General features: G+C 42.1%; 1 protein-coding gene and 1 long non-coding RNA gene across 4 annotated transcripts in view; one reads left to right on the top strand and one right to left on the bottom strand.

Annotated features, from left to right (window-relative positions):
* The window catches only part of AOAH (acyloxyacyl hydrolase), a 190488-nt gene extending 182772 nt beyond the window's left edge, over positions 1-7716 (top strand). For both annotated transcript variants that reach the window (XM_086396565.1, XM_086396566.1), the window contains one exon: positions 6287-7716. In XM_086396565.1, coding sequence (XP_086252691.1) covers positions 6287-6415 — 129 coding nt within the window. In that variant the 3' untranslated portion in view covers positions 6416-7716. The remainder of the gene's footprint in view (positions 1-6286) is intronic.
* Positions 6443-23143, bottom strand: LOC147374227 (uncharacterized). 2 transcript variants are annotated; one of them, XR_015162536.1, is made up of 3 exons: positions 22838-23143; positions 7861-8051; positions 6443-6846 (listed from the first exon to the last, which is right to left on the bottom strand). It is a non-coding gene; the product is annotated as an uncharacterized LOC147374227 (long non-coding RNA). The 2 variants fall into 2 exon arrangements; XR_015162535.1 differs by lacking the exon at positions 22838-23143 and adding an exon at positions 8398-8969.
* Between the last annotated feature and the right edge of the window lie 1874 nt (positions 23144-25017).

Raw genomic sequence — 25017 nt, 5'->3', positions numbered from 1 at the left:
AATAAAACCATGCCTTCCCTGTGGTGAGGGCTTCCCTGCAGGCATTTAAAATCAATCTTACCAAGATAGACTGGATGTGTTCTTCCTGCAGAAAAAATAAATTCAGAGATTTTTCACTTTGGTCTGGTAGAACCCCAGTGTTAAATTTAGCAATTTAAAAGGTTGGTCATAAATTGTTGGTGAAGTCTATATAATCTTTCTCTGAATTGCAAGAATTTCTTCTTTAAAAATATTACAAAAAGGAAACAACAAAATTCTGTAAAGCAATTATCTTTCAATTAAAAAATAAGTTAATTAAATATATATATACATATACATAACAAAAAGGTAGTTACTGTTTAGGGTTGGTTTTTACGGTTGTCTTACTAAAGAGTTCCATTTTTGTAACAAAGTATATTGCCTTTCTTTGGGATTGGAATGAAAACTGACCTTTTCCAGTCCTGTGGCCACTGCTGAGTTTTCCAAATTTGCTGGCATATTGAGTGCAGCACTTTCACAGTGTCCTCTTTCAGGATTTGAAATAGCTCAACTGGAATTCCATCACCTCCACTAGCTTTGTTCGTCGTGATGCTTTCTAAGGCCCACTTGACTTCACATTCCAGGATGTCTGGCTCTAGGTCAGTGATCACACCATCGTGATTATCTGGGTCGTGAAGATCTTTTTTGTACAGTTCTGTATATTCTTGCCACCTCTTCTTAATATCTTCTGCTCTGTTAGATCCATACCATTTCTGTCCTTTATTGAGCCAATCTTTGCATGAAATGTTCCCTTGGTATCTCTAATTTTCTTGAAGAGATCTCTAGTCTTTCCCATTCTGTTGTTTTCCTATATTTCTTTGCATTGATCGCTGAGGAAGGCTTTCTTATATCTTCTTGCTATTCTTTGGAATTCTGCATTCAGATGCTTGTATCTTTCCTTTTCTCCTTTGCTTTTCACTTCTCTTCTTTTCACAGCTATTTGTAAGGCCTCCCCAGACAGCCATTTTGCTTTTTTGCATTTCTTTTCCATGGAGATGGTTTTGATGCCTGTCTCCTGTACAATGTCACGAACCTCATTCCATAGTTCATCAGGCACTCTATCTATCAGACCCAGTCCCTTAAATCTATTTCTCACTTCCACTGTATAATCATAAGAGATTTGATTTAGGTCATACCTGAATGGTCTAGTGGTTTTCCCTACTTTCTTCAATTTAAGTCTGAATTTGGCAATAAGGAGTTCATGATCTGAGCCACAGTCAGCTCCTGGTATTGTTTTTGTTGACTGTATAGAGCTTCTCCATCTTTGGCTGCAAAGAATATAATCAATCTGATTTTGGTGTTGACCATCTGGTGATGTCATGGAAAAAGCAAGAGAGTTCCAGGAAAACATCTATTTCTGCTTTATTGACTATGCCAAAGCCTTTGACTGTGTGGATCACAATAAACTGTGGAAAATTCTGAAAGAGATGGGAATACCAGACCACCTGACCTGCCTCTTGAGAAATCTGTATGCAGATCAGGAAGCAACAGTTAGAACTGGACATGGAACAACAGACTGGTTCCAAACAGGAAAAGGAGCATGTCAAGGCTGTGTATTGTCACCCTGCTTATTTAACTTATATGCAAAGTACATCATGAGAAATGCTGGACTGGAAGAAACACAAGCTGGAATCAAGATTGCCAGGAGAAATATCAATAACCTCAGATATGCAGATGACACCACCCTTATGGCAGAAAGTGAAGAGGAACTAAAAAGCCTCTTGATGAAAGTGAAAGTGGAGAGTGAAAAAGTTGGCTTAAAGCTCAACATTCAGAAAACGAAGATCATGGCATCCGGTCCCATCACTTTATGGCAAATAGATGGGGAAACAGTGGAAACAGTGTCAGACTTTATTTTTCTGGGCTCCAAAATTGCTGCAGATGCTGACTGCAGCCATGAAATTAAAAGACGCTTACTCCTTGGAAGGAAAGTTATGACCAACCTAGATAGCATATTCAAAAGCATAGACATTACTTTGCCAACAAAGGTCCGTCTAGTCAAGGCTATGGTTTTTCCTGTGGTCATGTATGGATGTGAGAGTTGGACTGTGAAGAGGGCTGAGCACCGAAGAATTGATGCTTTTGAACTGTGGTGTTGGAGAAGACTCTTGAGAGTCCCTTGGACTGCAAGGAGATCCAACCAGTCCATTCTGAAGGAGATCAGCCCTGGGATTTCTTTGGAAGGAATGATGCTAAAGCTGAAACTCCAGTACTTTGGCCACCTCATGCAAAGAGTTGACTCATTGGAAAAGACTCTGATGCTGGGAGGGATTAGGGGCAGGAGGAGAAGGGGACGACAGAGGATGAGATGGCTGGATGGCATCACTGACTCGATGGACGTGAGTCTGAGTGAACTCCGGGAGTTGGTGATGGACAGGGAGGCCTGGCGTGCTGCGATTCATGGGGTCGCAAAGAGTTGGACACGACTGAGTGACTGAACTGAACTGAAAAAAGTATATACAAATATCTTCTGAAGTGGGAGTGTGGAGGAATCTCAGATGATGTCCAGCTATGAGCACTGCTGGGCTTCTATCATGTCTGCATATGTGAGCAGATCATGAGCATGTGGGCTGAATCTGGCATGGTGTATTTGCCTGGAGGACCAGTACTGCCTGGGAAGAACTCATCATAAGTACAAATATGGTTAGGCAAAGAAATGTGGCTCAATTTTAACTTGTCATCAGAAGGGAGAGCAATTCTAAAATCACATGATGACTGTCATCAAGGACTGAATCAAGAAATAGCACCAAGTCCCCACCCTCCAACTCCCCTCTCCATGGACTCATGCCCAAATCCTAGAGAGAGCAAAGGCTGCAAGTAAAAACTGAAAAAGCTGCTCACTAAAATACATAAAACAATGGGAGGTTAAGTTACCCTGCTTGGTCACCCCTTCTGTGAGAGTTTCAAAGAGGAAACTTTGCAGTGGGAAACTTTGCAAACTTTTCAAAGAGGAAACAGCCATCACATGGTTTTGCTACCAGGAAGGCTTCTGCAGCAGGCAGATGAGTGGGTGACAGTGCCCCACCTAAGCACTGGGGCTGCAGGGCGGCCTGCAGACCGGCACCAGTGCCCATCTGATATGGACTTACCCAGAGTAAGGGCTGCACTGCTAGAACTGAGTGGCACCTGGACAAGAGCAGCACCACTCTTGTGGCAACCGTCTGGACTCTGCAGCTGGGGCCCTGCGAGAGCACAGGCAGCTGAGTCACTGCCGAGGAAGAGACAAGGAAGAGCCTGACCCTGTTCACCACAATATTCCACTTACCCAGGACCCTGTGTCCCCTAGCTTTCCACTGGACCAGTTTCATTCCGTGCACGTGTCTAGCAGGGGTAGTGAATGAGGCAGCCTGTGAACCCACCCTGGGCTGCAGATGTTGTACGCACCGGCAGCAGGAAATTGTCTCTACCCGTCCTGAGGACAGATGTTAGGGAAATGTGTGGCAAGAATCTCTATCGGTGAAATAAATTAGCTTACATTTATCTGATGGAGTATAGTGCCATGAATAAAAACGATAGAGATCTATTTTCAGTGACATGGAAATAGGTTTGTAATATAGAACGAATTAATAAAAGCAGATTAAAGATTGGTGGGATGATTACTCAACTGAATGCATTTGTCAATACTCATGGAACTGTTTACCAAAAAGAGTTAATTTTACTGTGTGTAAATTATTCCTCAAAAAGAGCAGATTATAAAATATTTACAGAGGGATCCAGTGTATGTATGTGTGTGTGGCTCAGAAAGGCTCAATGCTAACAGTGACTCTATTCAACTAAGACGTGTTGTATCCTGTTTTTCTTTTTGTTTAACTGTCTTTTAAATTTTTTCTCAACTGAATAGGTATTGCCTTAATATTTTAAATTGTGAATAGGGAAGCACAAAAGATATTTGTGCTTAAGGACCAGCTCATCCAGGGTAATAAGGATAGCTGAGCCTTGTGCTGAGCAGTGTATCATGGGAGTTACCAGAGAAGGTTGGTTTTAAGAAGCTCATAGTAAGTGCTCAGTACACGTTTCTCAGACCAATGATTAAGTATAGTGGGTCATTTTATCACAAATTTCTAGTTAGTAATAATGATGCCATTCTCATTTTAGATCCAAAATATCAGCAGTGCACACTCATGAATATTTTAATCTCCATTAGAGTGACAGCCAACTAATTGCTTTCAAACCAAACAGCTACCCATACTCAAATCTGAGTTCTTTCCTTTTAACTTTCCTCTGCTTATCCTCATCCCCATCTCCTCCCTTATTAATTCAGACTGGGAAATAAATGACCACAGATACCTTGGTACCACATAATTATTAGGAAGACTGCTTAGGTACATCAAGGTAAAATGCAAAAACCAAAAAATAAGAACTCATAATTTTCCACAGACCTAGAAGGAGGCTACTATGTTGAGAAGTGGCAGGAAAAACAGTCTGAAACCAGTCCTCTTTTGAAAAAACACTGACTGATTTAGTGTGTGAGAGATGATCAGATCGTCCAGTAAACCTGCTGGCCTGACAGCCTCTTTAGGTCTGAGTGGTTCATGTTGTATGTGATAGTGGCAGTTGGGGTGTGTATGTGTTAGACACCACACAGAAATAATCCAGGTTACATTGGTGGATGGATGGAATTTGGGATCCACCTCAGAAGGCTCAGAATGTATTAAAATACCAAGGATGTTTAATATCTCGACTCAACCAGTTCTAGTTTTTTTCTAAGTGCTAAAATCTTATGCACAATTTAGACCCAGATAAGTCATCAGATCATTCACTCATTTTGCAAACGAAGAGAATTTCAGCCCAGAGAGTAGAAGAGGGCTTTGCACATCCACAGGGAGCTGGCAGCACTGCTTATTGGCAAGATGAACAGGATATGCCCTTTGAAGACAATGTCCATGTGCTTCTGAATAAGTCAGGGACATCACTGAGCATCCGCGCTGAACAATATGTTCCCCTCTGAAACCTTCAGCAATCACATTCCTCTATTCATTCAGCTTTAACCACCCCCCACCCAACCCCAGGGAAATGTAGCCATCTGGGGCCTGAAGGCTTGTCCAAGCCCCATTTGCTAAATGAAGGCATTATCTGCAGAGAAAGACTCCTCATCAAAGACATGTTAATGACAGGCCAGAGGACTGAACACCAAGAATGGATCCTGGTGACACTGTGAATAAAGGGACATACAACAATGGAACTAGGGAGTGGGCACTGGGCTGGGAGAGCCAGGGACAGACCTGTGAGTTAAGCCTGTACGTTCCTCACCCTGGCACTCCAGCCACACTCTTCATGCCCACAGCCCTGCCAGGGCACCCATTCAGCCTCATGTCCCAGGCATCCCTGGGTCCCCACCCATGGGCCATTCTCTTCTGTACCTCTGAGCTTTGGTGTGTGCTGCATCCTCTATCATGTATATTACTTCCCTCTTGATCCATCTGGTGAATTCCTCCTTGAAAATTCAGCTCAGCTATCACACTCTGCAGAGAGGACCTATCCTTTCCTCCCACCCAGCAGAGTTGCCAGCACCCCTCACAGCCCTCCCTATGGCTTTGGTAGCATCATTCTGCATGTCTCAGTCCCTCACTAGACTGGGAGTTCCTTGAAGAAAGAATTCATCCTGTTTATCTCCAAAACCCAAGCCTCAGGCCTGTAGTAAGTGTTAGCTGTCCATAGGTAAGTGAATAAATGGCTTTCTGAGAAAGTATATTTGCTGTCTATTACCAAATACAAATTTCCACAAAGGTAGCAGCTTAAAACAATACATACTTGGTTCAGTTTCTGTGGGTCAGAAGTACTGGCACAGTTTCACTGGGATCCTTGCTTAGGATTTCACAGACTAACATCTACATTCTCACTTGGAGACTCAACTGGGGAAGATTTGATTCCATACCCACTTGGGTTGTTGGCAGACTTTATTTCCTTGTGGCTGTAGGACTGAAGGCCCAACTTCTTACTAGATGTGAGCTAGAGGCCACCCTCTGTTACCTGCCATGTGGCTTCCCAACATGGCTTCTAACTTCATCATCCCAGGAAGGAGGGTCTCGAGAGCAAGTCTGCCAGCAAAGCAGAGTCATAGATAACACGACAGTCACTGAAAGGACATCCTTTATTGTGCTCTGTTGCTTAGAACCAGGTGATAGGTTCCACCCACATCAAAGGTAGGAATCCTTGGGAGCCAGCCTAAGGTCTGTCCACCACTCAAAGAATAGAGTAAATCTTGCCGATAAGTTCTTTACTTTGGTATAATCCCCCTTTTCCTTTTCCTTTGGGTTCTTGCTTGCAGGTGGTTTTACAGCTGTTGGCAGATCACTTCTGGAAGAAGATGCAGCACCAGTGGCCCCACGTCCTGGGAAAGGAGAATCCATTCAATCCGCAGATTGAGCAGGTGTTTGGAGACCAAGGCGGGCACTGAGGCCCCAAGGACATGTGCTTCTGGGGAGGCAGCAACTTGGCTAAACTCATTCAACAAATGGTTATAGGGGCTGCCTGTCACAAACTCACAGGACCCTCTATAGCATCATCTTGGTTTTCTCTCATTTAAGAGTTCATCTAAATAATGGTGTGACTCTGTGCTTCCAGGATCAGTGCCCCTGTAACCCTCAAGTGACCCCGAATGAAGTGCTTTGGGTGCCATTCTGAGTCACAGCGTATCTGTCTGCACCCTTGAATGGCTAGTTATTCCAAAAAATAAATAAGAACTCTGCTTGAGTGACGTTCAGCAACTTCCCCAGGGTCTTGGTGTGTCAGGAAGTGACCCTCCTTCTGTGGCTGACTCCTTAAAGATGGCTCTTCCCAGGAAGGCCACTGGCTGGCTGCCAAGGCCTCTCACACCAGAACATGCAACTACAACACAGAATTAGGTACAACTTAAATACTTACTTAAATGTATGAGAGAAGAAATGAGAGAATAAATCACAACAAATTACAAATTTTTACAAGTTAACAAATATAAGCGCCACAAAGTCTAGGGAAAAAATGACAACTTTAAAAGATTTTCTTACATTCTTTGGCTACATAATCTGATTACTTCTTCCTATAATAATGATTTTATAATATGATTGTTTATAGGTAGAACAGAAATTTTTTTTTTCTTATTATTGATAGTTTAGAAGAGTTTCTTTCAGCTACACAACTCATCACTGGTAAAGCTGTGTAAATTTCTAGGATGGTTTTCCAACTGGGAAGACCTCGATCAGATTTCTTTTGTGGAGGAGTCATTAAAGACACACACCCTATCTGTAGTGCTGGTAAAGCTTTGTGTTCATATAAGCACACATATAAGAATTCTGATTCTATTGCACATCCTTCTCACCCATGTGGCACTTCCTGGTGCTAATGGAGATGGGGCTCAGAGTCTGTGTGCCGCCAGCACTCCACCTCAGAGCAGGCCTGCCCTTCTACATTCTGCCCTCAGGAGCTTGCTTGGCACAGCCCAGAGTGTGGGCCAGTTCTGGCCAGGGTTCTCGGGGGCCGGGGAATAAAGGCTCCAGCCTCTCCGTTTAGTGCTCAGTTTGGGAATATACTCTGTGTGCTTCTCAGGGGGTCTCGACAGAATCAGCCTCCTTTGCTCACAGGAGCTGTCGCCCTACATGACTCTTCTTCCTTCCTTGTGTCACTCTCCTCACTTCTCCTTTCCCACTTTTGGGGATCACTCCCCAAATAAACTACCTGCACCCAAATTTTTGTCTTAATAAAGATGAAATTATAATGACAGTATGTGTATAATTGTGTATGCTTTATTACTTTACTATTTTTAATTTATTTATTTATTCCTGATAGGGAGACACTTCTATTTTGTCCAGGCACCAGCATGAACCACATCTTGCAGTCATCGTATCCATGACTGGAAGACCTTACCCCAGACTAGCTCCCAGATTTGTGCATTTCACATCTCATTTCTCCTCCATGATCCACATACTTCCCATGCCAGGAGCTGTAGTTCGCTTTCTCCTGTGATCTGACCACCAGCCCTGCACTTTGTCTCCATGCTGGTGGACAGTAGGAGCGTACCTGGAAGTCCTTCCTGCCCCAGGATGGCTGGCAGTAACCTGCACAGAAATAACAGCTAACCACACACACAGTGCAACCTAAATGGATCTCCATTTCAACTTCCCCAAAATTCCCATGGCTTTTCCAGAGCCACCAGATAAAAGGGAAACTGTGACAGAGAGGAAGCAATTGTGTTTAAAATATCTTACTTTTGCCAATTTTACAAAGCATTGGACCCTGTGAACTCATTGTTGGGGCCCCTTCCAGGGCTTTGGAAGAAACTCTAAAACTTAATCTTTCTTAGATTTATGGTAAATCCATCTCTGCTCAGAAGATTAATCTGCCAGGTTTGTGTTTGGAGGGCCAACACACTTAAAATATTGTCAACCCATTCATTTCTGTCACCTGAGTAGGATCCTTGGCTCAGAATGACCAGCACATGTCCTCAGGAGGTAGATCAGCAGGGGACCAACAAGTCCTCAGGAGGCTGCTTGTCTGAAGCAGGAAATACAAACTTGGAGAATAAAGATGTGAGGTGTTGGGCTGTGGTGGTGGTTTAGTTGCTAAGTCGTGTCCGACTCTTGTGACCCCATGGACTGGAGCCCATCAGGCTCCTCTGTCCATGAGATTTTCCAGGCAAGAATACTGGAATGGGTTGCCATTTCCTTCTCCAGGGGATCTTCAGGACCCAGGAATTGAAATCAGGTCTCCTGCATTGCAGGCAGATTCTTTACCCACTGAGCTACAAGGGAACTTGGAGAATAGATTAAAGATGTGAGGTGTTGGGCTGTGGACACCTGGTATACCTGTCTCCTCCTGGTTCTGATGTTTCAACATTTCATCTTACTTCTAAGCACTAAAATACCAACACTCGTGTTGTTTTGTTATTGTTTTTTTAAATCTGAAATCTAAATCATTCAGTCTCAAAATATACCCAGAGAACACTGCACTAAAATTTTGTATTCATTTAGAAAGAATTCTATTCAATCCCCTCTGTTTAAAATGCTTCCAAGTTACTTCATTGCTATTCTAATTTTTATTTCCCAGAGTACCAGTGAAGTTGATCATCTTGTATTGCTTTTGCTGTTGTTGGGGGCATGGAGAATTCATTTTAGGCCTTGATCTTTTTCCAGAAGGCCCTGAAGGAATAGAGTTATTTTATTGGGGTAAACTAGAAGAGGGTATACGGAGACTTATAGGGTCCCGGGAGGGGGTTCCCAGGGATGACTGTCCTGAGTCTGATCACCTCCTGTCTCCCACCCCAGATGTCATCTTTGTCCTTGCTCCTTTTTCCTGTTTAAATTCTCTTAGAGACTGAACTCCCACCTTAGGGATTATTTAACCAGTTCCATCTTTCTCATTCTCCATGTGAACCAGTTCAGATGGGAGAACGGAGGCCCCTGGGTTCTGAGCCTTGGCCTCCTTCCTGGGCACAGCACCAAGAAGCCAAAGGATGGGGGAAGATGGTACTCCTTTCTCACAAATACTGCACAAAATAAATACTAGGTATCACTACTGTCTCCACAAGAACTGGACTCCCAAGTCAGGTCCACTCCCCTGGACTGGGAGTCCAGACTGAGGCATGTCCACTTAGGGCACGCTCTATATGCTCTAATCCAGACATGTTCTTTCTTTGAGATCCAACTGTGGCTTTCTCTCTGGCTTGGAGATATCCTGTCCTTGTAAGGTGTTGTGTGTACGTCTGATGACTTCTGAGTGTCCAGAATTTATTGTGGAGCCATGGGGGACAGCTTCTATCCCGTATTTCTGTACTGGTGTCCCCTTGAGCTACTATTGTCAGCCTCTGGTTTTTCAGAATCGTAGTATGTGGGTGCTGCCCTCTGAGAGGCACCCCTTTATTGGTGTGGCTGGCACCCCTCTCCATGCCCTTCCCCCATCCGGGAGTGACCTCCTAGAGACAAGGACTTGAACCTGAACAGAAGCTCCACTAGATGAGAACCTGGCCAGTCAGGTTCACTCTGTATGCAGAGCCCTACAACAATACCTGTCCATGAAGAGGTGCTCGATAAGTACTACTGAGTGCAAGAATGAATGAGATATTAGAGTTGCTGTCCAGGATACATTTCCTTATATCTTGCTATTTAGGCAAAAAAAAAAGGAGCATTTTTCTGCCACATTTGAGTTAGTCCCATTGAATCACACTCCTTTTGGTGAGAAAGGTAAAAAAGAAAAGCAATCAACACAGGCAATGCTTTCCTTTCTGGGCCCCCTTGGTGGGGAGGCATGATCTTCATCTAAACTCCCCAACACTATATTGTAATTTGTTTCTCTTTTGTTCAGATCAAAGACTTCTCTCATCCTTTGCTACTGAAATTTGGTTCCTCATTTTCCACATGAATAATTATCAAGAACTTCTATCCCCACTTCCTGGGCGTTTTTCATTTGGTAGAGCCTTTTGGGTTCAGGCTCTCGTAGAAAAATAAAATCAGACCCCAAGCAAGAGCAAATCAATTAAAAAAATCTTATCTGAGATTTGTTACACAACAATGCAGGAAACATAAGAGATGTGGGTTCAATCCCTGGGTAGGGAAGATCCCTGGAGGAGGGCATGGCAACCCACTCCAGTATTCTTGCCTGGAGAACCCCATGGACAGTGGAGCCTGGCAGGCTACAATCCATAGGGTTGCAAAGAGTTGGACACCATTGAGGTGGCTTAGCATGCATGCACATCATGGGACCAGAGTCCCCAGGAATTTGCAGCAGCTACGCCACTCCACCCTCTCCCTGAGTTAGTCCCATAAGAGAATGGATTCTGAACTGCAGTCTATGGGAACCACCCTCTTCCAGAATTAAGAGGGCCTTTGAACTTGAATGGGAAAAATGTTTGTAGTACCCTCTGGGTAAAATTCACCATTTCCTTTAATTATGAATGGGGCAACAAAACACTGTATGTTTATAGCTGTATTGTTAGCAGTCGATCACAAATATTTTCACTTCACTTTGTTGCAGATGCAATCAATTTTCATTACTCGGGACAGTTATGTTCTACAGTCACCTTGGACACTGAATTAGCAAATGCTGAACTGCTGGTCCTAGGGGAAATACAGGGTTACATACCTGTGAGAATCTGGTCACAGCATCATGGTGAATCAATCAATATACAATCTTTTTCTAATGTGTGGTTTTTGTTTAAAGACACCTTTTTAAATTTATAGTTGATTGATTGACATTGAACTCACAGCCAACAGCCCTAGAGCTCACATCTGAATGAAGCTTAATTACCGATCTATTTTCTTCATAAGGCACATCTTGGTCTCCTGCACTTAAGCACACAATGTAGCGCTTCAGCTCTGCACTCAGGGACTATTTTAAACAGTGGAATCACCAACAGAAAGCATAAACATGACCAAAATGAGGCAGTAAATACGTTGTAGAAAGGACTCTTGTTTTCCGTGTGAGAACTGAAACAAGAAGTCAAAGTCCTGCCTTTTTCAATCTCAGCAATGGGAACATGCAGGTTAGGTGATGGAAATTTCTCATTGCTCGAATGACCGCAAAAGTGTCGTGAGTGTTAATTGGGAGGTTACAAATAAATTTTAGCCAGTATGTGAATTTACAGATCCAAAATTTGTGAATAATGCGGAATGACCATATCTTGAAATATCATTTATGGCCATCAGTACTTTGAAACACCTGTAGTTATTAGACCCGTTGTAAAAGAAGTACATATGGGAAGAATGGGTACATGCATATGCATGGCTGAGTCCCTTCACTGTTCATCTAAAACTACCACAACATTGTTAATCAGCTATACCCCAATAATGGACGCCCATTTTTAAATATTTCAAAATATTTTTAGTACTGTGATACTTTCATTTCGATACGAAGGGTTTCTTTTTGTAATCCTTTGTGTTTGCAATTAAAAATGTTATTCTGAGAAAGGATCTCCAGCTTGCCCAGCCTCCCAAAGGGCTGCATGACACACACAAAGTCATACATTCTGGGGTGTTCTGCTTTGAGAAGGAAGAACTCCACAGTCTAAAATGTCTGGGAGCACAGCAGAATTTATCTGCTTCCTGGGAAGTCATAGGGTGAAAGTTCTACAGTAAAAAGATCTGCTTAGCTCATCATTTACCCAGCAGTTTTGACCGAGAGCCCCTTCTCCTCAAAGGAGAGCTATTAACACTGTGGCCATCATGGTCTACAGAAACACCTTGGAAGATGCTATGAAAAGGAATCAACCTCTAACACGCTCACCAGCAGTATCCAGAGAGAATTTCCCAGGTATATTTAGACTAGAACCCCCACTCCTCATCTCTTGAGTAAAGCGGGATGTCTTTGGAATTCCTCTCATTGCAACAAAAGCTTTCCTGGTAGAACTAAAAATGACTAAGGCAGCATTTCTCCTAGGCCCTGAGACAAATGTATAGATTTCCTGATAAATGAATGCATCAATATGCTACTAACATGTCAGTTTTCTCATTAAATCTGAGTACAGAATCTGTGGTTGCTTAGCAGGATGAACTCCTCAAATCTGATCTGGTAGAGGGTCTAGCATAAATATTCATATAAGCCAGGGCTCTTTTAATCTGGTCCTTTGCTTGGGGTAAAGGAGTTAGGGGTGGGTTTAAAAGCTTGCTTTAAAAGCTTGTTTCTGGGTCACTTCTTAAAACTGCAATACCAAAAAATAAGAGCCTCATCATCATGAATCTGTCATTAAAGAGGATTACACTTTTGAAGCTCTTGGATGGATAGAAACGGAGAGGAGAAATAAAGAGAACACAATGAGGTTTGCTAAGAATTTCTTTGGGCGTTGTGCTCCTGGCTGGCTGCTTTGTTTATACTTAATTACGTGGACCATTTATAGGAACCCTTTCAGCCTCAGAGCGCTGCAAATGTAACTCACGGGTTCACAAAGCTGCAGTCAATAAACTGCGGCAGAAAGATGGGCGAGAGCGTGCACCAAGGGCTTCTGTGGCGGCCCATGCTCAAGGCAGCTTCCAACCTGAGAGGCTTTCAGTCTTCCCCTGAGGACTCTACCCTCTGAGATGCACACTTGGCACAGGCTCAGAAAAAAAACCCAGGTGTTAGTATTTTCACAGTGATCTCCACATGGTCCCTCTGCAAACATCAGCCCGAGCCTGGACATTGAGCGAGGCTGCTAAGGGAGCAGAGAGCTTTTGAGGAATAATAAGTGGAGACTCCAGGCTCATATAACTCCAGGATAAAGACAAAACACCATCCTTCTGTCTCCTGGAGCTAGGGAACACATCAAAACACAACCAGTGGGAATTTCAGGAAGCAACAGGTTTTGGAATCACTTGTCTGGGTTTGAATCTTGTTTAAGCTTCTGGTCCCTCAGTTACTTCTCTTCCGAATGAGAGTATTAACACCTGTTTCCCAGAATTACTGAGAATATTGAGGACAAGAGCGGATGCTTACAGAGGGCAATGTGACATGTATTATCTCACTTAGTCCTTACAATGATATAAGGCAGGTCTGCCACGATTATCCCTTTTTTTAGAGAAGGAAACAGAAACAGAGGGTAATCAAGTAACTAGATGGAGATTGCACAGCTAATATATGATGAATCAGGACTCTGAAGCCAGGCCATCTGGCTCCAGGCTCTGTGCTGTTAGCCCCGAGATAAGCCCACCTTTATTGTGAAAGATAATGCTTGTACAACATGGCGAGTGGTTGATCAGCACTTGCTCTCATTGTCTCTCTAGCCAGGGTGTGGTTTGGCCACCACACAGGCTGGAGTCTGCTTTGTCTATAGAGGAAGCCAGAACTCATCAACCGACACAGCCTGGGCCTCTACAGGCTCACTCTTTTCCTGCCTGTTTCTTTTAGCCTACATCCCACAGGAGATGTAGGCTAAAGGGAACTTGTCACTACAAGCACAGGCAGTGGGTAAGTCTCCACCGGCTGCCCTCCCTGCCACTCCTTCCACGGAGACGTAGCCCCTATCCCCACCACTGTAAGCCAGCCCAGCCCAGAGGAGGAGGTGCAGGCAGGCCGGCCATACCCAGGCCTAACACTATGGAGGACAAGCTGCCATTTCACCTCTTAGGTCTCAGAATTGTCTTGCATGGTCAAGGTTATGCTGCTACGAGGGAAGCCCTGCAGGATGAGACACAATGTGGAAGAGAGAGGTCACAGGGAGAAGATCTAACGTGCCCCCAGCCCACACCAAGACCTCACAGGTGTGAAAGAGGATTTCCTGGACCTCCTAGACCAGCCCTCCACCAGCTGGATGCAGCTGGACAGGCATTCCCAGGCAAGATTGCATGGAGCCCAGCCAACCCACAGAATCATGGGATATCTTTTCATTTCAAGCCTCTGAGTTTTCCAGGGGGCTGTTCTACAGCAACAGTGAAGGAACAAAGGCCAAGCCCTCTTACAGTTCCATGTCTTTCAATCTGCTCTCTCCTCAGCCTTCTGGCCTTTCTCTCACTGGAACACTCCCGCTTGTTCTTCAAGATCCAGCTCACCTCGTCTTTGTCACAGATGGGAAGATACAGAACAGACACACAATCTGCCAGAAGGCATAAGTATCTCTAGGACAAGGTTCAGTTGCTTATGAGTGAAACCCCAAAGAATAATGCTGTAAAAAGAGAGAAGGTTAGGGGAATTCTCTGGTGGTCCAGAGGCTAAGACTTCATGCTACCATCGCAGAGGGCCCCGGTTCATTCCCTGGTCAGGGAACTGGATCCCACATGCCACAAGACCGGTGCAGCTAAATAAATTTTAAAAATATACAAAAAAGAGCCAGGATGTCCAAACCGTGAGTCTGCTAAAAGAAAGAAGGTTATTTCTCACATAAGAGACTTGTAGTGGTAGGTGGCACCAGGCTGGAACGAGACTCTGTTGCCAGGTGCCCAGGCTCCTTCTCTATTTTCACTGCCATCTTCAGCATTTAGCTGCCACTCAGTTCAGAAAGGTTTCCTGAGCAACTGCTGCCTGAACTGCTCCTGGACCAGTGGGAAGAAGGGTGAGAAGAGGATCAGCCACATCTCCTCCCTGGAAGATGACTTCTACTCGTACCTTAGTATGCCAAGCGTTAGTATGCCAGCTCTAAAGACAGCTAAAAGCTAAAAATTCTATCTAGCCAAGTGTGCAGCTGAAAATGAGTTTACTATCAGGAGAGAAGGGAAGATAGATGTAGGAAAAGTAGCAGTCTCAACTCAGGGTAAATTAGAACCCCCTGGAAGGCAACTGAGCACTACCACTAACCCACATGTCAATTACCTCCATCCCCTGCTACTTGAAACATGGTTCTCAGACCAGCATCATCAGCATCAACCAGAAGCCTGTTAAAAATGCAAGATCTTGGGCCACCTGCTAATGATTCGTAATTGAATTATAACTATTCTTGGATGATTTATTTGCATACTTGAAATAGTTTGGGAAGCACTGACCTAGAACAGCAGTTTTCAACCCTGGTTGTATGTCAGAATCACCTGGGAAACTTTCTAAAGCCTCCTGAAGCTTGGGTCCCACCTACAGAGCCTCTCATTTAATTGGTCTGGGTGAAATTCAGGCATTTGTGATTCTGAAAACCTCCTGCTAGTGATTCTAATGTATAACCAAGTTTGGCAAATGATGGCTCTAGGCTATTTGGGGGAAAGAATTTGTCTCCTGAGTAACTTCTGAGTCACCCTGGCTGCAGCCTCTCACCTGACTCTCTGAAAATTTGTTTGGGGCCTCTACTCTCTTGCTCCCATTTCACCCCATTCTCTTCATTTTGGCTTGTCTGTCCGCACTTTGTGGTTGGAAGTAATGCAGGGGTTACACTGTAGCGCAGCATAGCAGGGACATAAAACTGCACATCCCCCACCCCGCCTTTAACAACCCCCTCCCCACCTGGAAATCCTCCGTTGGTCTCCTGCTCCTGGCTCACTGGCCACTTAGCATATTGGTCAGTTCTCAGTTCCTCCCTTGAGTCCCTATTTGAAGTATTCCTGGAAATGTACAATTTTTACTTCATTGTGCAGAGCAAATTATTTCTCCTCTCTTCACCTTACTCCCTCTGAGGTTTATCTTTTCACATTACAGGATTCATTAGGGAGATTACCAAAAAATCTACTTTGAAGAGAAAGAATGCCACTCCCTTGGGAGACAGAAGTGGCTGTGGAAGATGGTGTTTGGAATAATAATAGTAAAAAATTCTTCTTTACTTTCATGCATTTCAAAATCTTTTAGAATCCATACTAGAAACACTGACACATTTATAAATCTACTTCTTTAAAAGTAAAACCTTTCATAAGGCAAAAATATACCATAAGTGGGCTTCCCAGGTGGTGCTAGTGCAAAGAAACTGCCTGCCAATGCAGGAGACATAAGAGACACAGGTTCAGTCCCTGGGTAGGGAAGATTCCCTGAAGGAGGGCATGGCAACCCACTCCAGTGTTCTTTCCTAGAGAATCCCATGGACAGAGCAGCCTGGCAGGCTATTGTCCATAGGGTCGAAAAGAGTCCAACACAACTGAAGCAACTTAGCACGCACACATACCACAAGTAGAGTCAAAGGACAAAAGGAAAAATGCGGGTGAGGGAATTCAATTCATTTCACGAAGAGCTAATCATCTTCCCAACATATGAAGAATTCCTAAAAATAAAGAAGGAAAAAGATAATTTAAATTTGAACTTGGCAGAGAATGAGTGGAAAAGTTTACAGAAGGATCAAATGCCCCTTATACAGAGGAAAATAGGAAAGTATGTTCAACTTCAATCATAATTGGATAAATACAAAATGAAACTGCCCTGAGAGACTCTTGGTTTCTGGTCTGGTGTATAATGAGTTTGTAAGTTGTCACTCCATCCTAATAACAAGTAAAAAGCTGAACAAACTAAAAACCTCTTAGATCTACCAGAAAATTGAGGTCACAGAGCAAACCACTGCACCCAAAGTTGGAGAGACAGGCAGATACAGAGAATCACATCTTACAACCTACAAGGAAACTAGTACAGAGTACATCGTGTCTGGATTTCAACAAAAAATTAGAAGACATACTTAAGGCAAAAACAAAAAGAAGTCCACAGTTTAAAGAGACAGAGCAAGCATCATGCAAAATTCAGATATGACAAGGATGTTGAAATTACCAAACTGGAAATTTAAAATAGCTGTAATTTTAAAATAAAGGCTAAAGAAAAAAGATGGGGAAAAAAAGAACAGAATATACAAGAACTGTAAGGCAACTATAAAAGCTATAATATACATACAATAGGAATACCAGGGGAAGAAAGAGAAAACAAAGAAGAAATATTTGAAACAATAATGACTAAGAAAGAAAAGAAAGAGAGAAAGTGAACTCACTCAGTCATGTCCGACGTTTGTGACCCCATGGACTGTAGCCTACCAGGTTCTTCCGTCCACGGAATTTTCCAGGCAAGAGTACTGGAGTGGGTTGCCCTTTTCTTCTCCAAAGGATCTTCCCGACTCGGGGATTGAACCTGGGTCTCCCACATTGCCGGCAGACGCTTTACTGTCTGAGCCACCAGGGAAGCCCAGTGACTAAGAATTTATCCCAAATTAATGTCGGACATCAAAGCTCAGATCTAAGACTCTCTGCTGCTACTGCTAAGTTGCGTCAGTCGTGTCTGACTCTGTGCGACCCCATAGACGGCAGCCCACCAGGCTCTGCCATCCCTGGGATTCTCCAGGCAAGAACACTGGAGTGGGTTGCCATTTCCTTCTCCAATGCATGAAAGTGAAAAGTAAAAGTGAAGTTGCTCAGTCGTGTCCGACTCTTCTCGACCCCATGGATTGTAGCCTACCAGGCTCCTCCGTCCATGGGATTTTCCAGGCAAGAGTACTGGAGTGGGTTGCCATTGCCTTCTCCCTAAGACTCTCAAAGTACACCAAATAGGCTAAACGCTCTGCTGAAAAACCTACACAGAGTCACATCATTTTCAAATTGCAGAAAATAGGAGATAAAAATTCTGAAAGAAGACAGTGGAAAATGACAGCAAATGGTATTGGAATAACTGGATACCCACATGCAAAAAAAATGAATCTAGACACAAATCTTACACAGTCATAAAAATTAATTCAAAATGGGTCATAGACCTAAACATAAAATACAAAACTATAAAGCATAACATAGGAGAAAACCTGGATGACCTTGCATTTGACAGGACTTTTTAGATTCAACACAATCCATGAAAAAAACCATTGATAAGCTGGACTTCATTAAAATTTAAAATGTTTGCTCAATGACACTGTCAAGAGAATTAGAATACATGTTATAGACTGGAAGAAACTATTTACAAAATATATATCTGATACAGGACTGTGATCCAAAATATACAAATAATTCTTAAAACTTGACAATAAGAAAAAAAAACAATAAAAAAATGAACCAAAAATCTGAACATTTCAATTAAGAAGATACACAAATGGTAAGTGAGCATATGAAAAGATTCTCAACAACATATGTCATTAGGGAACAGCAAATTAAAACAACATGTTACCACCGAAAACCTAAGGACAAAAATCCAAAATACTGACAACACCCAATGTTGGTGAGGACGTGGAGTAACAGGAACTCTCATTCATCCCTGCTGCTAGGAATATGAAATAATACAGCTATATGAGAAGACAGGCAGTGTCTTACAAAACCAAACAACCAAACATACTCTATGATACAGTCCAGCAAGCCCACTTCTTGGTATTTTCCCAAAAGAGTTGAAAACTTAGGTCCACACAAGAACTTGCACATGGATGTTTATAGCAACTTCATTCATCACTGCCAGAACTTGGAAGCAATCAAGATGTCCTACAGTAGATGAATAGATAAATTAGCTGTGTGATACAACCAAACAATGGAATATTATTCAGTGCTTTAAAAAATGAGCTACTGAGCCATGAAGAGACATGGAAGAAACTTAAATGTATTTTACTAAGTGAAAGAAGCTAATCTGAAAAGGATACATATTGGAATTCCCTAGCAGTCCAGTGGTTGGACATCAAAGCTCAGATCTAAGAATCTCAGACTACACCAAATAGGGTAAATGCCCTGCCAAAAAAGCTACACAGAGGCTTTAGGATTCTGTGGTTTAACTGCCAGTGCCCAGGTTCAATCCCTGATTGGGGTACCAAGATCTCACAAGCCAAAAAAAAAAAAAAAAGAAACAAGAAAAAAAGGGTATGTATTACATGATACCAGCTATATCACATTTTGGAAAGTGCAGCATGTTGACTATAGTTAATAATACTACATTGTATAGTTGAAGTTGTTAAAAGAGTAGATCTTAAAAGTCCTCATCATAAGAAAAACTGCCACTAGATATGGTGACAGATGTTAACTAGACTTATTGTGGTAATCACTTATGATATATACATATATTGAATCATGTTGTAAACTGAAACTGATTTTATATGTAAATTACACCTCAATAAAAATATACATGTAATAAAGCCCTAAGTATATTTTTAATTGAATTGGAAACGTTCTTTTTGCCCTTTTCATTTTTATTCTGTTTAATGATATATATTTTCAATTTTAACTTTGTAATATTTATTATTAATTAGAAGATAATTGCTTTACAATATTGTATTGGTTCATTTGAACCATTTTTAAGTGTATAATTCAGTGGCAATAAGTACATTCATTCATGATGTCTGCAACCACCATTTCTAGGAAATTTTTCATCACCCCAAACTCAAACTCTGTACTGATTGAACAATAAGTCCCCATTTCCTCCTCCCCCTAGTCCCAGTAACCTCCATTCTACTTTTTGTCTCTGAATTTGCCTATTCTCGGTGCCTCATATAATGTATCTCATATTCTAGGTACCTCATTATAACCATGCAATATTTGTCCTTCTGTGTCTGGCTTATTTCACTTAGCATCATGTTTTCAAGGTTCATCCATGTTATGTCATGTATCAGAATTTTATCCCTTTTTAGAGCTAAAAATATTCAGCTTGTATGCATGTACCACATTTTGCTAATCTGTTCATCTGCTGATGTACACTTGGGTTGCTCCCACCTTTTGGTTATTGGGAATAATACTGCTAGGAGCATTGGCCTACTAGTATCTGTCTGAGTCTCTGCTTTCAATACTTTTGAGTATATTCTTTGGAGTGGAGAATTTCTGGATCATATGATAATTCTACATTTAACTTTTTGAGGAGCCACTGAACTATTTTTCACTGTGACTGCAATATTTTACATTTCTTCCAGCAGTGCACAAAGCTTCCAATTTCTCCACATCTTCAACCAACACTTGTTAATTTCCATTTTTATTTGTTTTAAATAACAGCCATCCAAACATGTTTGAAGTTGTGTCCTATTGTAGTGGGTCAGCTTTATTGAGAAATAATTGACAAATAAAATTGTAATATATTTTAAATACAACATAAAAAACAATAAAGTACAACGTGATTTGTGCGCTTCATTGTATGTAAATTTTATGGACTGGTGGGAAGCTAGTGAATGCACTGATACCTGTAACTGCTGTTAATCTTTATAAAAATGTCAAGGAGGATTTTTTAATACCTTAAGGATAACATATAGTTATATGTACACCTATTGATGAATCATTTTTCTAACAAATCTTGAGAGTCTATAAAAGGTCACTGGAAGAATCCATTCAAATATTTCACAGTTTATTGTGAATTGTAATATTTTTACAGGCATATAAAGAGTTTTACGTTTACGCAATTGCTAAGCTATTGGTTTAATTACAAGAAAGAAATACTAGAGAAAAAAAAAAAAGACTGTAAGCTCCCAAACTTTAGAGTATAAATGGGATCATAACTTGGAAGAAGGAAAGACATAAGGGAAAAGAGAAAAAGGAGAATTAGGATGCAAAAAAAAAAAAAACATGGCTCATGAATTACCTTGAAAGCATAATTTTAAAACACAATTATCTTAATTCATTCCCATCCTGAGAAAAGGTACAGAATAAAGCCAAACTTCCTCCCTGGCCGGCTGACAACTTTATTAAGCCAAATGACTTCTAGCAGTCCCCATTCAAAGAAGCAGAATCCCTTTATGGGAGGCCAGCCTGGTGCAACATTTGCCAGAGAAAAGTGCAAGGCATTAATTACATCCTGGGTTATATTGCAGATGATGTCAAAGCTGAGTGGCTGTGTGGACCAAGACCACAAGGGAAATGTCTAATCACTGGAAAATCTGACATTTGCAACATTGTCTGTTTGCTTCCCAGCCAAACAAGGCTGCTCCTTGAAGATGCCAGAGAGGGGCTTTACCTCTCTCCATCATGGTGTAATAGTTCACTGGGCCATCATATTCTCTGTCACAGACCCCAAAGAAAATAAAGATTAGCACAAAATATGGGTGGAAAACTCAAAATTGGCAAGGAAGCTAAAGCATTTTAGAATATTCAAAATTTTTAGTAACTGTGGGAGACAATGCAACATATTGCCTTTTGGAGTAAAGCCAAAATTTGAACGTTGACTCTGCTGTGTGACCTGGGGAAAGTTATTTAACCACTCTGACCCCCCGATTCCTGGGTCTCAGATTCTTGTATTTAATATTGCATTAAATTAAATTACATTCTCAGCCAATGGCACCCCACTCCAGTACTCTTGCCTGGAAAATCCCATGGACGGAGGAGTCTGCTAGGCTGCAATCTATGGGGTCACTAAGAGTCGGGCACGACTGAGCGACTTCACTTTCACTTTTCACTTTCATGCATTGGAGAAGGAAATGGCAACCCACTCCAGCGTTCTTGCCTGGAGAATCCCAGGGACAGGGGAGCCTGGTGGGCTGCCGTCTATGGGGTCACACAGAGTCGGACATGACTGAGGTGACTTAGCAGTAGCAGTAGCAGCAGTAATTTAATAATGAAGTTAAATTGGATTAAATTAAATTAAATTCTCAGATTCCTGCAGTTAACATAGAACATCTGTGAGATTTAAATGAAATAGCACGTGGAAAGCACCTAATATAACTCCACAACACTTATATCTACATTCCTCAAATCCACAAATAACTAAAAGTTTTTCCTAACTTATTTGGGAGCAAAAGCTGACCTGACCCGAGGCCATTTAGTCTTCATCCCACTTAATGAGAACATTCATGTTTCTCTGCAGAAGTATTACTGTTCTGATTAGGGGGAGTTGCCCTAGACCCTTCTGGAGTATCATATAATATGTGGTTTACACACAAGATTAACTTTATAAATTCAAAATATTCTGAATCCCAAACCACATCTGGCCCTAAGAATTTCAGAAATGGGATTGTGAATCTATCTGACATCTTCATTTTATTAGTACTTTAGAGAGTCCCTACTCCAATGTTCTTGCCTGGAGGATCCCAGGGACAGGGGAGCCTGGTGGGCTGCTGTCTATGGGGTCACACAGAATCGGACACGACTGAAGAGACTTAGCATAGCATATTCCTACTTCATGGCACAGCAAAACCTTCCATGTATGGATTTAACTTATGTTGAAAGACTTTATGTGAGCTGATTGTGGTGTGAGTGGATTCTATTACATAAGTGTTTCCCTGTTGCACTCAGATGGTCAAGAATCTGCCTGCAATGCGGGAGACCCAGGTATGATCCCTAGGTTGGGAAGATCCCCTGGAGGAGGGCATAGCAATCCACTCCAGTATTCTTGCCTTGAGAATCCCCATGGACAGAGAAGCCTGGTGGGTTACAGTCCATGGAGTTGCAAAGAGTCAGACACGACTGAGAACTAAGCACATCTATGTATGATATAAGTAAGGTTGGGGTCATGTTCAAGAGAGAAGCACAGTTTCTGAGCACAGGCTTCTGCTACCTCCAGACAGCCCTTGAGTATCCAGGGTACAGAGTTTAAGGAGGAAAAATTATGGTCACTGCTGATCAGAAGACACCACTGAACAAATGAGGGGATCAAGGAAGAGGAAACGAGAAGATGACCATACCTTTGGCTCAAGTCCACCAAGAAAGCCAAGAAAACAGACCAGCAACTTGCACTTGCCTCCCAATTGAGGAGCAAACAGCTCAATTAGAGATATCACCTGATGAGCTAGTAAGTGCATTAAAAGTACAGCTTCTGAGCAAGTTTTCATATTAAATGGCTGGTTTACAAAGCAGCAGATGGCAAGAAAATGAAAATGTTGAAAGATCTGACTTGTAGAAATTGGTTTTTAAAAGTTGTATAAATTAAATATAAAGTGTGAGTACAGTTACAGGAAATAAGTAGCTTTCCATTCATTTCAGCCTGCTTAATTCTTTGGCATAAATTGTTCTGAAGATGTTATACACTTACACTCATTTTAACTGAATTAATAATAAAGGCCTTAATTTGGTTAACAGTTTAGGTAACCAGTCTCTAAAACGTCTCTCGGATACGGCTTGAAAGGATGCCAAACCAACTTGGCAAAACCTATCAGAGAAGTATGGGCGCCATCCTCTGGTGAAACTCAAAGCTACAAATGTATTTGTGTACCACTTTCAGCTGCTACAAATTCAATCCTTAGACTGAAAGAGGTTATTTGATTAAGTCAGCGTTACTTCCTCCAGTGCTGATCTCCTTCCAAAATTTCTATAATCAACTCTGTAAATTCACTCTAATAAACTGAGATATTGTCATGCTTGAAAGTCAAAGTGTTAGTCACTCAGTCATATCGACTCTTTGCAACCCCATGGACTGTAGCCCACCAGGCTCCTCTGCCCATGGGATTTCCCAGGCAAGAATACTGGCATGGCTTTCCATTCCCTTCTCCAGGGGATCTTCCCCACCCAGGGATCAAACCCAGGTCTCCTGCATTGCATGCAGATTCTTTACTGTCTGAGCCACCAGGAAAGCCCTATTGTCATATATACATTACAAGAAAACATACATAAAAAAAGCTTTATAAGGAACTATTTTATAAGAATCAAAATACATGCTCACGTGTATATACTTGCAGGTTCCCAACTCCAAATACGTTTAATCCTTTCACTCCACCTCAGAAAACTTCAAAAAATATTTGCGTGTATCAAGTAAATAATAAAGACATAAATATTTTGAGTCATCTTTCTTAGCATTCAAATGTTGCCTTTGGGTTAGATGTGAGAATTAGAGAGATTTGGAAAATTGTGGTGGTCATGGAAATAAACAAAGGCTACCCAAATGAGAAACAGGCAAAGACAATTTACTCAAGAATTGCTATAGCAAGGGAGTCAGCCACCATCTTTCACTTGTGTTGGCTGAGACTCAGAGGCAGATGGAGGAGTGGGAAAGTTTTATGGTGGGAAGAGGGGAAGGCTTCAGTAGTGGCCTGACTCGAGGTGGCTGGCGTGGGGAAGCTTTGGCAGGCTACCTAGAAGCACAGCATCCTACATACAACTGGTTAGGAGTACACGTTTAGCTTTCTCACATTGGTCCTAAATCGGAATTGGAGATAGACTTTAGGGAAGCTGTCAGTTGGTAATCAAGTCTTGACCATCTGGGGTTGATTGTTACAGAGGTTACTGTTTGGCTTCCTGGAACAGTTACTAGAGATAGGGCTCCATTTTCTACAAATCTAGATAGCAAACTTGCTTCCTAGGCTGTTTATTATAGATAATGAGTTGGTTGCTCTTGGCTGGTTGCTGCAGACCATGGGGCAGAGTTCTATTCTTACGTGTAGTCTGGTCATTGTCTGTTTTGTGTATTCGGTTTCTCATGCCAAACGCAACAGCTGAGAAGCTGGACCCTGAGAAGAAGGAGCCCTGTCATGAGTGCATCAAAGCCAAGTCCTGGGTCCACATCACTGCACTCAGTTCCGCTTGAGCAGACAAGAGGCTGCAGTCTGTTAAAGCCCTGCTCTTGGTACTTTTTTGAGACAATAAAGAAGGATGGGAGGAACTAAGGAGAAAACAACAAATAGCATGTAGAATAAAACACGCAATATTTAAATGTGCAAAACAGCATTAAAAAGCTCCTGCCGCTGGCCAATGTTACTCTCACTTAGAGCAATAGTAACAACCCTCCACACCAGCATCCCTGTTAAAACTCTAACTTTGTAATTATCCTCCAATTAAAATAAATACATTTATTAAAAAAATAATAATAAAACCTCTAACTTCTCCTCTGAGGCACTTAACCAGAGAGGCTCAGGTCGCCTTCTCCCCTCAT

Source organism: Bos grunniens, chromosome 4 (assembly GCF_055505025.1).
Source record: "Bos grunniens cultivar Pamir isolate PY7600 chromosome 4, Bosgru_T2T1.0, whole genome shotgun sequence".
Lineage (NCBI taxonomy): Eukaryota > Metazoa > Chordata > Mammalia > Artiodactyla > Bovidae > Bos > Bos grunniens.
Note: the sequence above shows the minus strand (reverse complement) of the source record. Positions and strands in the feature narration are given on the sequence as shown.